General features: G+C 42.2%; 1 protein-coding gene across 2 annotated transcripts in view; it reads right to left on the bottom strand.

The window, feature by feature from the left end:
- Positions 1-305: 305 nt before the first annotated feature.
- The window catches only part of LOC134578347 (protein RD3-like), a 73,737-nt gene continuing 58,347 nt past the window's right edge, over positions 306-15,695 (bottom strand). The window contains exons 1-3 of one of the 2 annotated variants that reach the window (XM_063437333.1): positions 5,367-5,572; positions 4,724-5,037; positions 306-2,510 (exon numbers count right to left, since the gene is read on the bottom strand). In XM_063437333.1, coding sequence (XP_063293403.1) covers positions 2,201-2,510; positions 4,724-5,028 — 615 coding nt within the window. In that variant the 5' untranslated portion in view covers positions 5,029-5,037; positions 5,367-5,572 and the 3' untranslated portion in view covers positions 306-2,200. Of the gene's footprint in view, positions 2,511-4,723; positions 5,038-5,366; positions 5,573-15,695 lie in introns of those variants that run through there. The other variant, XM_063437334.1, reaches the window with a different exon arrangement.

Raw genomic sequence — 15,695 nt, 5'->3', positions numbered from 1 at the left:
ATAGGCATAAGGCTATCCGAGACTCAAGATAAGGCTAGGGACTAATTAAAGTATTTAGAAAATTGGGCATACTAGATGGGCCGAATGGTTCTTATCTGCCGTCACATTCTATGTATTTCTATGTTTGTTTATTTGTTCAGTGTCTTCAGATTGATGCATAACTAAGTTTGCTTGCTACTAAGTAGCTCTCTCTACAGTTTCTAATTAACTATAATGTTGAGTATGAGACATGTATAGCTTTTAAATTGGGTTCAATTAAAGGTAAATGACAGTCTGTATCTACTATTAAAAAAAATATTTTATTAAAAAAACAGTAACAATTTGTTAAAATAAAAAAATACAGTAAATCTATTATCTACAGATGGAGGAAGCAGCGACATTACATTAGAGCTTTGCGTCCCAACAAGCAATAGCGGTTATATTTTATAAAAAAATATTTTACATATTCATTGTTAAATAGATTATTGCATTTCTGAAAGTATAATAACGGATTTCTTTGCGTATTTCTTTGCGCAGTCATGTTCTAATAGCGTGCGTTTATCTCCATAGAAAATAAATGATTATGCGCAAAGGGTAGGACATTATAAAACATTATATGTATGCATTCACATGCTATTGCATTATGTAACATATGTGACCAGACACTTAATGTCAGAAATACATATTAGTTTCTGGCATTAAAGGGACACTATAGTCACCTGAACAACTTTAGCTTAATGAAGCAGTTTTGGTGTATAGAACATGCCCCTGCAGCTTTACCGCTCAATCCTCTGCCATTTAGGAGTTAAATCCCTTTGTTTATGAACCCTAGTCACACCTCCCTGCATGTGACTTGCACAGCCTTCCATAAACACTTCCTGTAAAGAGAGCCCTATTTAGGCTTTCTTTATTGCAAGTTCTGTATAATCAAGTTCCCCTGCTATGTTAATAGCTTGCTAGATCCTGCAAGAGCCTCCTGTATGTGATTAAAGTTCAATTTAGAGATTGAGATACAATTATCTAAGGTTAATTACATCTGTTTGAAAGTGAAACCAGTTTTGTTTTTCATGCAGGCTCTGTCAATCATAGCCCGGGGAGGTGTGGCTAGGGCTGCATAAACAGAAACAAAGTGATTTAACTCCTAAATGACAGTGAATTGAGCAGTGAAATTGCAGGGGAATGATCTATACACTAAAACTGCTTTATTTAGCTAAAGTAATTTAGGTGACTATAGTGTTCCTTTAATTTAGATTCTAGTTCAAGAATGTTTGACATAAAATCTTTCAGGGGCGTTTTGTTTGTTTTTTGTGTTTTCATTGTCGTTGACCGTATGTTTATTTTACATGAAAACAAACGTACAAATCAATAATACATTGCTTGTGGATGTAAATGTTCATTAGATGTAAAAATAAAGTATTTCATATGCTATCATAATACATCAGCAATAGAGAAGAGGACTGGTGGAAAGGTAGTGTCCGTTAGAGATGTACGTGGTGTATTTGAGATTTCTGTATGTACTACAGTAACATCTTCTTCCACAAGTTAACATGAGCAAAAAACATTTATGTGCATATTAAGTGCATTTGTTTATCTATGAGAAGTGCCTTTTAGGAAGACGATTACAGCCCAAAGGTGCGTTTTTTAAAAAAATACATGAAGTAAGCTCTTTGCCTAACACACAACATTTTTAAAGGTGTCACGCCATTCAGGACATGCCATGTCATTTTTTTTCCAGTAACAGCAGCTAACAGCTCTTGCTGGTTGCAGAATAGTGGGATTAGGACTGAAGAGGCTCTTCATTTATTTATCTATTTTAGTGGTACAATCTACGTAGCTGTCAATATGAAGACCATCGTTCTTTGTTCTATACCTAAAATACATTATCGTTTGGGTACCACAGCTAAATAGGAATTGGCTGGCATACAGGTCTAAGTTCAATAGGCTTCTTCATTCTTCTCCTGCAAACAAGGCACCATGGTAAAAGCCTACAATTTTACTGGTAGCAGCTATTTTTTTTTCTAGAGGATCTTGAGGAGTCACTGCTACACTAATTTACTGCCAACGTTTGGGAGCCATATTATACAGATAACCTTTTCGCTTTGGTTTAGCTTGTGAATATATGAATACTGAGCTCACGCCTTGTACACATAGTTTACACATACACAAAAAAACATTTCTGTGCTGGAGATGTGTCCATAGAGAATTGTACATGCAGGACTTCTTAATGGACCTCCCCTGTGGTACTGAACTCTGGCATACTTTTGCTCCTTGCTCTCCCAGAAGCAGCTAGCTCGCTCTCTGTATCGGAGCCATGAGCATCCTCCAGCTGGAATGGGTTGACGCGCAGGCGAGGAGGGTTGTAGTGGACTGTTGCCAGACTCTTGGCTCTTCTTCGTTTCTCCCATGGACCTTCCAACATTTTTTTCCTCTGCTCCTCCTCCTCCTTAGACACAAAGTCCTGTAGTACTGATCGGAAGAGACGTGGGATCTCAGCACCCTCGGGCTCAAACTCTAACATTAGACGGCGGAACCTGCAATGGGGAAAAGTCTAGTTTACATTGCGTCTGTTACCTTTATTTTATTTATCGCATTAAATTCTGTTTCTTTTGCAAATGGTGCCATTGCTTAGGGTAAATTATAATTTTGCTAGAATTATAATTTTTGAGAAACATTATAGGACATTTTTATCATGGAAAAATATCCTATAATGTTTCTCACAAATGCAACAAAAATATAAATGAATGTGTTCTGAGGTCAACTTTCTTCTACTCAATCATCCTTCTGATTCCAGCTAGTCACTTTAGTTTTAATCAAATGAGTGAAATTGAAATATTGGAACCAACAATCATGCAATTCAAGGCAAGATGACTTTCTCATTACCGTACGCATTTAGGAAGGACGGGTGTACTTTAATACATTTTACTATTTTAATACACTTGTAAGGTGAGGATATCCCTGTAGAAGATTAACAGGACCCTCAAGAACTGGCCATAAGTCCTTTTTTATTTTTTTTATTTTTTGCACAATTGCAATGTTATATTTGGTGCATAGGCTTACGTTGATAAAGAAGAACATAATGGCAATAATGTTTTTTTTGCACAGATACTTACCTGCAGAGTTATTCTCTAAACCAAGAATGTTGTGCACTGACCAGAGAATTTCAACATTCAGGTAAAAATAGGCAAAATGCAAAAAGAGCTGTGTTCAAGAACTTTTTTTTCCAAATTAAGTGGGCTATTTTGGCATTAAATGTGTAATTCCTTTGATGGGTCGTAGCAAGTCCTAGTTTGGTGAATAATTCTGATTACATTTACCTGTTATTGACTACTATTGCATCTACTTAAATAAACGTAATGGAAATGTTAACATGTTTGATAAGCATCCAAATAATAATAATAATAATAATAAAGTATTTAACCAGATAACCAGATGTCTCTGGTTTCAAAGTACATCCCGGGGATGTTACTTTTGCCCAACATCCAGGGGTTGTTACTATTATCCAATTTAATGGTACTCATTTAAACTAAGTCGTAAGGATGAAGGGCTGAATGAAACCTGCTGGGATTTGAACCTGCGACCCCCAAAGGTTGAACAGACTCTACTGATGATGCATTAGCCCACTTTATTTAAGAATTGTGGTGAACACTTTCACTATTGTTGAACATAATAAATATATTTACCCATCTCTAGTGGGATATCAATCTGTGGGTACAGTGTTTGTGTGCTAAAACAAACTTTCTGTATTTATGATACATCGTGGCATAGAATTGTCTCTATAATTTTTTTTTTTAAGACAATCTTTATTTATGTAGTTGTCCGTTTTCCAGTGCATAACAAAGAGTGAGAGTTAGTCAACAGTGGAACATCGGGTTTGGTGAATACAACAATGCAATCATTAACATTTAAATATTTATGGTTATTGAATAGTTTTAACTTTGAGGGAGCTCCTTACTTTAGATATTTGGTGGGTGGGCTTTGTGTGGTTAGTGTTGTTGGTTGTCGTGTGTGGTGGCACTCCGTTATGTCGTCGTGTGGGGCGTTATAAAGTGGTTGATTCCAATTGTGTGTGTGGTGTTCGGGAATAGGTACACAGATCTGGTTGGTGTGGTTCTTTTTCTAGGTAGGAGGCTTTAGTATGTTGGGTCGAGTACCAGTCCCAGGGAGTCAGAGTCATATGTTTGTCCGCCTGGGTCACGAGAATTGTCTCTATAATCTTTTTGCTTTTAAGATTTCCTAATTATGAGGATCCTTAACAACTATTTTTCTCCTGAGTGATCACTTTTACAAATGTTTTTATATATATATATTGGCAGGTTTTGGGCCTTGGTTAAAAATGAAATATACATATTTAAAGGAGATATATTAATATGGAAAGAGCAATATATAAAGGTGACGATGTTGGATACCAAGTGAGATAATAGAGCCATTGCAGAGATTGTGCATTGCTTATCAAACTATGACACTATTAAACTGATCACTGTGTTTAAAATCCAGATTTCCTTATATATTAAAAAAAAATCTTCTGTATTTACACATTCCTGACACCTACAGGAATTACTGTATTACTACATTGTGTGTTCACCTGCTGAAGCAGATTAATAGTAAAAGATCCCACAAAAATACACTAATCTGTATGTCGTCAAGATACCTTAAACAGCATTGTTATATTTTTTTCGCAGGGTTACCAGTGGATAATTCTCTGCAGGTATATCAAAACACTAGTAGGATGCAAATATTTTAGTACCTGAGTATAGCAGGTCCACACTGCGATGGATTGATTTTAGAGCAAATATCCCTGAGTTCCAGTTCGTCGCCTGGACTTATTTCATAGGCCTGACGTGGGATAGATGCCAGCCATGTGTAGTCCACCCCATTTTTGACCCGTCTGTACTCAATGAGACGCTCTCGCTGATGCCTTTCTGAGCGTTTTAGGTGGGAGTTCAGTTCCAACATCAGGGTCTCTGTTACTAGTTCTGCACTGCCTCTTGGTGCCAATTTCATGACAGACCCACCTGCGTCATTCCAGCCAAAGAGACCTGCCAGGAACATGATGGACCCCTAAAAGAAACAAAGAGGCGTATAGAATAAATAATGTATATAGATCCACTCTCTAAATAAACGGTAACATATTAAAGTGATCTAGCATTCCCTTTAATCCAGAGACAATAGGAAAAATGATTTTTTTAAAATCAAGTTTCCTACTACACCTTGAGATGGTCCATTTATCGTGGTGGTCTCCATAAATAATTTTATTGTACGATTCCACCACACAATACAAAACATCACAAGAACTAAACCAAACAGAAATAAGATTCTACCTACAGTCTACCACTGTTTTAACCCATACACACAAAGCTAGCTTTACAGTGCAATGGTTGTTTTATAACCTGTTATGTGTTTGCTCCTTTCAAATGATTGTCCTTCTTCTTCTTCTTCTTCTTCTTCTTCAGTTACAATTTCCAAAGCTCAGTTTGTAGTCTTCCTTTTCCAAATCAAAGATTCTCTTGAACTTTTTTTTTCTAATTCTCAGGCTCTTTTTTCAGTTCTCGTCTCCTGTGTGCCTTTTTTCTCTCTCTTCCCCTAGCTCCTCTCCCTCCCCTATACTCCTGTGAGGATGCTAACACTAGCTTTATTAAAGCCTGAGTTAATACTCTGTAATCCAGGAATTCCACACTGTCAGCATTATTCTCATTGAGACGTGTGGACAATCTTATATAACTAAAAGATGATAGGAGGTCATATAGAGAGCATTTTGTTTATATCACACACGCAAGAGTTTACGTCACTACTCTCTAAATGTTACTGAAACTTTAATCCAATAAAAAGGTCACACCATTATGCAATTTTTTTTATCAATACAGGATTGTCTATTTCATTAATAAAAAAATAATAATAATAAAGTAAATAGACAAATATTGCCAGTTAGCTGAAGGGTACAATGACTTTAAATGTGGTACTGTCATAGCATACCACCGTTGCCTCAAGTTGGACTGTTCTAGTAGATCTGTCATAAGTGATATTATTGTCAAGTAGATGCACCTAGACACAACACCCTTGCCAAAAATGGTAGGTGTAGAAAGATGGACCGAAATTGAAATTCACCTATTTTTATTAATCTTAATTTTATATAGAAAATACTGATTCAACTGACAGGAACCAACACGAGAGTTGACCCAGACGATTCATTGTAGGCGTCCCCCACGGAGTAAATGCCAGATGCCCCCCTCTTTCTTCTCTTTCCTTTTCTTTAACCTTTTTCATCCTCCACGGACGATAAGTCTTTCTCTTTACTTTTTTTTTAATATCTTTCATTTTTCTTTCTCGTTTTTTCTCTCTCTTCCCTTGGTTTTCAAGGGAATGATGTTTTTATCCTTTACCAGGCACGACGCAACTGCTGCAGGAACAGGGAAACCTATGAGCAAATGTAGTCTTTGATAAGTAAGGGCTCCATCAAGTCGCTTACCTGCCTGGATATAAACAGGTGTGTATATATAGGAGGAGTTTATCAATAAAAACCCTCGGTGGGGGGGCGGGGCCGGACCGCCGAGCTGGCCGGCCGCAGGAAAGCTGAGCTCCTGCAAATTATTATGATTTAAGCCTGTAACCTACAATCCCCGACCCAGAAAGAAACCCGGCAGCACTGGACCTCTGTGCAACGGGGCACTGGATCTAGGGAGAGGCTGGCTCTCCAAGTTGCAGTCCCCTGGAGGGGAAAATGTTCACTGCCACAGCTGGGGCCTTCCCCGGCGGTGAGTGGGGCAGACGGCCGCTGCTCCGCTATCCCGCCTGATAGTGCCCAGCCGGAGGCCCAAATCGACGTGCAGCTGGCCCTATTCCCCCCCCTCTGGACCGGTGGGGGTCATCCCGGTCCTCACCCCATGGCCCAGACTGCTGCAAAACAACTAAAGCCCAGTGACAACATCCTGATCGGCGGGCCGGGCATCTCAACTAAAATGGCGGATGCCATGTGCGCTGGAGATACACCTTACAGTAATGGCGGACGGAACGCTTCAGGTAAGAACCTCCCCTCCCGAAGAGACGGGGAACCGGTCTCCCAAGCAAGGTGTCACATACTTACTCTGGATTGACACAGCACACCTCCCATCCAGCCCGGACAGAGCCGTGAAGCACACCGACAGCTGGCTACCAGCAGGACCACGCTAAGCCCACATGGGATAATGGCCAAGCAGAGTCATAAGCGGACTTTAGTATGTGTGCCCCACTGACCCAAACATACCCAGCACGGGTAGAGCACCAACGAGATCCACCTAATCACGCTCAGCCACCCTCATCAGCCATACCCAAGCGAGGTTATAAGGGCATGTAGGGTGACTCACTGCCCCTAGCGGTTAAAGCAGCCACCCAGCCATACATAAACAGCATGAACTGCCTCTATATAACGTTTTGAAGCTGGAAAGATCAAACTACATTATAGCTTGTAATCAACCTTCCTAGCTATCTTTTAAGATATCTTGAGCTCACCTTCATCTTGTGTAACATGCTTATAATAATCTGAATGATAGGACCATTTCAATCTTAGAGAGCCCTCATCGTTCTAGCCTGTACTACTGTTGTCCTAGCATAACAATTAACTGAGAATTCACTAACTAGAGTACCAAACCTAGATTTACCTAGGAATGCCTTATGTCTGCCTAGAATGTAACAAAACTTGCTATTTCATATAAAAATGTGCTGTTTCTGAATGCCACTCATTGTAATGCCATGAAAATGCCTGCAGTTGCTGTTGTGGCCCTGCAAAATTGTCTGTAACTCATATGCACATGCAAAAATAAAGAATAAAAAAAAAAAAAAAAAAAAACCCTCGGTGGGCTGCAAGTCTAGAAGGCTAAAGGTGTTGGCTTGTTTATATTTACTTGAATTGCATTGTACGTTGTAAAGAAAATACTCATGTTAAGGCTTCTGCGCAAGCCAAAAGTTGCTGTCTACTTGCAATGCCTATCGAGTGAAAAATAAAGAATTGAAAAAGGAAAAAAAAAAAGAAAATACTGATTCATAGACACTTAATTTAGGAATCTTTTAACACATAAAGGTCAAATGAGGTAATGTTTTCTTAATAACCATATAACAAATGATAAGATAATTGAATCAAGACTTTTTAATTCACCTTTGGTATTATTGATCTTTTACTGCACACTTAGTAGGGCACTGTTGTTTGTCTGATTAGAGTCAAATTGAGAGAGTAATTTCCCTATACTTTACAGATAATTTACAGATATATTAAGTATCACATTTTGAGTGACATTCATGCACTGTTTATAAGTATTTAAGGGAAAAAGAGAAATCAGGATTGGTCTGTAAGATTGCTATTTGTAAGTTTAAATTTATGAGTTCACAGGTATAACAGCTTTAAAGATAAAAGTTAAGTGTATAAATGGGCATCAGTTTTCTACAGTCCATTTTTATTTGATGTCGATAAATAACATAAAAAGCAAACCTGGAATTAAGATCAGCACGGTCTGAAAAAGATATAGAGAGCAAAAAGTAAATTAGAGGTAGATGTCATATAGATAAAGAATTTACAATAATGTGCCAGTAGAGGCCTGTATACACCCTTAATTGGACCTAAGGCAGCATTAGGTGAAATCAGAATTAGCTGTTTTGGATTATACAAGGAGTCACCTTGTAGTATGAATATGGAATGAGAGATTTGTATGTTTTGTCTATTATATTGATGTTGGTCATAACAAGAAATAGAGTTCAACAGGCGTCACAATGTAGGGTAAGGCAAAAAAATATATTTATTGGCGATAAAAAAAGACAACAGAAGATACAACGTTTCGGCCTAAAGGCCTTAGTAATCATACATACATGTTGATCTCCAATAAATATATATTTTTTTGCCTTCACCGTACATTGTGATGCCTGTGGAGCTCTATTTCGTGTTGTTCCTGGTGGGCTGCCCGCTTTACAGAGCTCCCACGTAAACGTATTTGTGTGCAGCACTCCTTTGACTTTATGCATTGATGTTGGTCACAGATATTCAAAGAAATGTATGTCAGATGGAGGTGTAGCAAGTCTAGAAGGAACGAAAATGACACATAATTTCATATCGATCAAGGCTCAGGGTATGAATACAAATACAAAAAGAAAAGTCCTGGGCTCACTCCCATCACTCCTGGGCGGCAGCAACGACCACAGTACACATCAGCCCCAATACATACAGTAAAAAACAAAGAAAAATTTACCTGCACTCGCTCCTTAATCCCTATGTATATTTAAACAAATGGAGGTCATTTAGTTGCTCCAATGGCCATTGGAAGGAATGCCTGCCTGCCAACGTCAAGGCAGACCCACCTAGGGGGGTCCTACACTGACCTTTCACCTTCCTTCCTCGAACAAATTGGCAATTAAATGACTTTATGCTCTTCTGGACAATATACGGAGGAGTTAATAGAACATGCAAAATATTTTATTCAGATTAGTGTTGGGGAGAGAGCAACTTCAATATGGTGTACCTTTAAGTGATTTATGCACGGTCTTTTCATCAAACTCGGATCCCATCTAAAAAGAGGTAGTGGAGAATCCCTATCGAATCTTTATATTTAATTGGCTAAGCAATAGCAAATAAATGAAGCAGTTCCAAATGTAAACACTTCTAAAATCATCTCAACTATTCAAAATCTACTTACCGTGACTTGAAGAAGGATACTAATGAATTTACGCAAGACAGTCTCATTAGAGAGTTTCTGCATAGATGGCATCTAACTCCACACAGAATTAAGAACTTTCAACGCATCTATTCTGACTCCTTTTGAGGATGCACAAATTCTAGGAATACAGATACGTATTCTTAACGCTACAGTGTTCCTTTAAGACTCCTCCATCAGTGGGAGGGCAATTCACAAGGCACAGTAAAACCCGCAGCAAATCTGAAGTGCCTAATTAGATCTGCAAGTTCTGACTGAGAACTGTGTAGGATATTATAAATAAAAATACAAAACATCAAATATGGAAGCACAAATATAAACTCTGACAACTTGATAGCTACAATGCAAAAACTGTCCAAAAGGCCAAATTTATTTGCGTAAGTAAAGCCTCATAAATCAAGGCTGTAAGGAGTAGAGACTTTGCCCTACATATTTTTTTATAACATATATTTTTTTATTGAAGTTTTCAAATACATAATATACAGTTCATTATGTCATAGTGTACATTTGAGTTTAGGTTTTAACCCCTTAAGGACCAAACTTCTGGAATAAAAGGGAATCATGACATGTCACACGTCGTGGGTCCTTAAGGGGTTAAACCAAAATCACATAGAGCAAAATAAAATCAAAATCAAAAAAGTCAATAATTAGTTAACAAAAGAAAAAAATTAAGAAAGATTAAGAAAAAAAATGTATATTAGATTTTACATTTGAATTTGCATCCTGTGTTTCTTTTTTTTATTTCTTTTCTTGTTTTGTTTGCATCCTGTTCTTTTAGTTTTTGTTTTTTTTTGTAGTCTTATTAGTTCAATTTTATAAAACACAATCTGTCCTTTTCTACATTCCTATTAGCTATAGTGCTTACTTTGGCCATCTCCCTGGTTAATTCTTCTCCTCCTACTAGAACTTTCCCCCAGATTCTTCGGAATGCTATTAGAGTGTCGCTGGCTTTATGTGCCATATATTCCATTTGGCAAATATATTGTAGCATATCGATCAGAATATTTTTATTTGGAATCTTTTCATTTTTCCAATTTTTGGCAATAAAAGTTTTCAATGTCAGAATAAAGAAAGATATTAATCTTTTTTCATATAAACGTATTATGGTTGGGTAATTGTTCAAGATCACCACTTCCATTAAGAAGAGAATCTGGAAATGTATTTTAGATTCAATCATATCACATACCATTCTCAAGACCGTAGTTATTATTTTGCATGTCCACCATATATGAATTAACAATCCAACCTCTCCACATTGCCTCCAACATTTGACTTTGCTATACATATTAAGATACTTAAAGCGGCACTGTCACCCCCTCCAAAATTACTATTTCTTAAAGATAGAACTTTTATGAAATACCCAGATTCACTGTGTTGGAATTTCACTGAAATTCCAACCCAGCCAAGAGATTTACTGAGACAAAATAGGGACTAGCCACCGGACCCGGAGCCACAATATCACCATCGGAGGTCTTTCCAAATTATGCAAAGACCCCAGACTTGGCAAAGGCAAGACCACCTCTCTGTAACTGGGACAGACCAGACTGTAAGAGATATGAAGCAGCTGGTTGCGTACAACATCATAGTGGAAGGGCGCCGGGAGATCACCAACGCCGAGAGGTGAACTTTCTCACACCACTCGGGAGGGGTGAACACCCCCACCCTAATCTGGCACAGGTTAAGGCCAGATTATCACCTTATGTTTATTTTTCATGTTTATTTCTATGTATATTGAAATTGTTACTTGTTACTAATTTTCTTTTTTTCTCACTCTCTCTAATGACAAGTACTGATCTCCAATCCCGTTGCGCCGCCTGGATGCCGCCCGCGCCGCCGAGGGTAAACCCCACACCAGACCCCACACACAGTGCGCACAACAGTCCCCGGATGCCCAGAGAACCTGTAACACCAGCAACGCCGCCTATACCTCCTCATGGCTCTTAAGGTACTATCACTTAACGTCAAGGGCCTAAACTCCTCAAACAAACGAAGATTACTAGCGAGAGACTTAAAGACTAAGAAAATAGATATTGCACTGATACAGGAGACGCACCTCCCCAGGTCGGCACTCACCAGACTGACTGACAGGACCTACTCGACAGTACATGAGGCACGCACACTACGTAAGCGAGCGGGGGTGGCGATCCTCATCCATAAAAACTGCCCGCTACAAATAACTACCACCCAAACTGACCCGGAGGGGAGATTTCTATATATAGGAGGCACCCTCTTTACTACAAAAATACATATCATAAATGTCTACGCACCCAACGAGCTAGACCAGCAATTCTGGAGGGCCTAGAGGTACTGGTAGCCGGGGTTAGGGGGGGGGGTGTCTTGCTGGTGGGTGTTGACTTTAACGCAGTGCCAAGCCCAGCAGCTGACAGGAGCTCAAAATCTGGCACTGTGAGATCCCAGGGCAGAGGGGGACAAGACAAGCTGCTACACACATTTTTGGCACACACGGGCCTACTGGATGTATGGCGACTGCAACACCCGACCACATCTGACTACACATTTTATTCCGCACCGCATAACACATATTCCAGAATAGATAACATTTTCCTCAATGGGGCGGTGATGGATGAGGCGGTTTGGGCAGCACACAAAGCAGTCCTGCGTGGGCACTTTATAAAAATTGCCACGCATAAAAAGCGAGCTAAAACAAAACGGCTACTCGAGCTACAGTCAGCCCTACGTAAGGCAGAGCAACAACACAAAACCAACCCGACTGAGGGGGCGGAGTCTAACTGCAAAGCAGAGAGGTCGCATGGCGCCGGAGCTCCCGGGCAACAAACGCGAAATAAGCTGCTACGGACCGACAAAACCGCCCAAAATAGTTACAGCTACCGGCAAAAGGTTGCAGAACGAACATGGGTCGAAAATAAAAAAAATGAAGCCACATCGGCCAAGCCAGAACCACGATATTGGGACAATGTGGAGACAAGCCCATGAAGCCTCAGGGCCCAAGATGGCTACCTTCACCGACACATACTCCGACCTATCCGACGAATACTCCCTGGAGGAAGACACGCTAGTAACACCGAGACTACCGGTGGCCGTGTCCAAACCCCAGGACCCTGATGGGGCACCGATTACAACAGCGGTACTAAAGAATCTGCTGGCAGGCCTGCAATCCACGCTCCAAGGAGACATAGCCACCCTCCGCGCGGAGCTACAAGGTATCACCTCAAGGCTGGACACCCTGGAAGTCACCTCTGCAGCACACGACTCGAACATCACCTCCATGCAGACGGAGATTGCTAACCTCAAGCATAAGACCGCAGCCTTCGAGCGGCGGTTCGCCGCGGCGGAGGATGGGCGCAGAGCTGTCAACATAAAGGTACGGGGGATACCCGACGACGTGCCCACCGAAGAGCTGCCTCACTACGTGCGCAGGCTACTAACTGACCTACTCACACCAAAATCAGCCAAAGCCATCCCACTCAAAAGCATATTCCGGGTCCCAAAGCCGGCCAGAGCCCCAACAACAGCTTCTCGCGACCTTATATTTCGCTTCCAGTTCCGAAAAGACAAGACCGCAACCATGGCAGCGGCTAGGGACCGGGCGCAACTCACGTTTGAAGGCCACCCATTATCATTCTTTCCGGACCTGATGGGCGACACCTTGGCCTGGAGAGGTTCACTAAAGCCCTTTACCACACTCCTCAGACAGAGGGATATACCACATAGATGGCGCCCAGACCGCTCCCTTCTCATCGTGAGGGGCGAAGACAAACACGTGGTCCACGACCTCCAAGAAGCACGAGACATACTACACATCTTAGGCCTACCCCAGGACACCATGCACCGCACGGAGCCCCAGAAGACCACAAGACCTACACATAGCTGGAACCCTGAGTGTGTTAAAACTTTTGTGCCGCGACAACCCAGGCAGGAACCCTCTGACGGGGATGGTGCACGGGGACCCTGAAGGACCCACAAGCCGCGTCCTGACTTTAATGGGACACTGCATAATCTGGTGTTTAACCACAACCCCTTGGCACCTTGATCTGCCCTCTCTCTAGCCCATCACCTGTTTTTGTTACCATTACCGCTCAGTAGATACGGGCCCTACCTTGGCTGGGAGTCCGTACGCACAGATGACTCTCTGCTCCCACCACACAGAGCCAACACGTTAGGACATACTCAGATACCCTCCCCCTCCCCCCCCCCGTTGGTCAAGAGGACCCACGGGGAGACACACGAGAAAATAGCAGTAAGACGCACTACCACTACTCATGCAAAGTAGCAGGATAGACGGTAGAGTTTCCACATGACCGCCCATACAGCACAGACGCACACTATCATTTTAAAAAAATCACCGACCCATAGTATGCAGAGCACTGACACACTAGCCCAAACTGAGCACGACTGAACCCGACGCATATTGCACAGTCTAAGTCTCACTCCCAACATATTATGATAGCCAGCAATGACTGCACTACAACGCACACAACCGCAAGGCAGGATTGTTAACAGCATTAGATTGACTAGCCTAACAATGATCAGCTTTGCTGCCTGTTCTTCTATGCTCTTCTTATCCCTCCACAACTGCCCTCACTATTTAACCAAGCTGACACTTTAGCCTAACTTCAGCTACCACTGTTACTTGTATTGAGCAACAAATGTTAACTCATGTTTAGTTTCTTATTTTTCATTACATTAATATAAAAATGTGCAATGCCTGTATGTCACTATTATATTACACTGTGAAATGTTCAGGCTTACGATCGCTATCGTGGCAGAGTAAGCAGTGATGTATACCCATGCACTCAAAAATAAAGAATTTAGGGGGGCGTGGTTTGCAGCTGGAGCAAGATGGACGTCTCCATGTGAAGCTCCGCTGGGACCACACAGCCAATAGCCTATTTTAGCGCATAAACTCACGAAGAAATCTGGGGTGCTATCGGGGGAACAGTCATGGAGAAGCGGGCCCTGAAGAAACTACCCAAAAAGCAGACGGAACAGGGCACCACCGTCTCTGAAATGTTCGCGGCCTCCCGCGCCATGAGATCCACGCCTCAAGATGGCGGACGGGAGAGCCCGCGAGTGTCCCACTCACCTTCCAGCCCTGGAGTGGCAGCGACGTCGGAGGTCTCAGACACAAGCGCCGCACAGATCTTGGCGAATCTGGCGGAGGTACGTAGCTACCTAGCCACCGAAATCGCCAGAAACACGAAGGAAGTAAAAGCGGAAATACAGGCCCTAGGCGCGAGAACGGCCGAGCTGGAAACGCGGGTTGAGTCCACAGTAATGGCTCACAACACTGCTACAGCTCACATCAACACACTGACCTCGCGACTGACTATGGCAGAAGCTGCCCTGGACGACATGGGGAACAGATCCCGCAGGAATAATATCCGACTGCGGGGTCTGCCAGAGAAGGAGGGTGAAGGCCCCCTGTTGGAGGTCGTAACTGAGATATTGAAGCCGCTTCTCCCCGGGATCCCTGACTCCCAATGGCATATCGAGCGGGCACACAGGGCACTTCAGCAACAGCGGGCTGACGATAAACGACCCAGGGACATCATCATTAAGTTTATGTTCTTCCGAACGAAGGAGGCCCTTATGAAGCGCAGCCGTGAGGGCCCTATCAGACATGGCGGTGTTGAACTTACCCTTTATCAGGATTTGACGCCGGAGACCCTGCAAAAACGGAGGCGGTGGCGGCCGGTGACAGAACTCCTCCAGAAACATGGAGTGCGGTACGCATGGGGCTTCCCTTTTCGGCTGCTGGCGTTCCGGGACGGACCAGAACCCTGTACCCGGAAGGAGATCCGGTTGCCTTCTTGCGGAGCGTGGGGATCCAGGACGACCTTGAGGCAGCAGCGTTGCCCCCGGTGGCAGAGGAGCTCCGACCCCTCCCGCGAGAATGGTACGCGGCGGGTGACTGAGGCCAGACGGGATAGCGGTCGGCGGAGAGATCCCGACTGCATTATTGGCTGGGTCGGGTAGGTGAATGTCCGTTGGGGGGGCTCCTGCAGGTGTCGGGCCTGTCCTAGGGGGCCCCAACGGGTAGGGATCCGATTTTTTCTTTTTCCTATT

Source organism: Pelobates fuscus, chromosome 12 (assembly GCF_036172605.1).
Source record: "Pelobates fuscus isolate aPelFus1 chromosome 12, aPelFus1.pri, whole genome shotgun sequence".
Taxonomy (NCBI): domain Eukaryota; kingdom Metazoa; phylum Chordata; class Amphibia; order Anura; family Pelobatidae; genus Pelobates; species Pelobates fuscus.
This window is presented reverse-complemented; position numbering and strand designations above follow the sequence as displayed.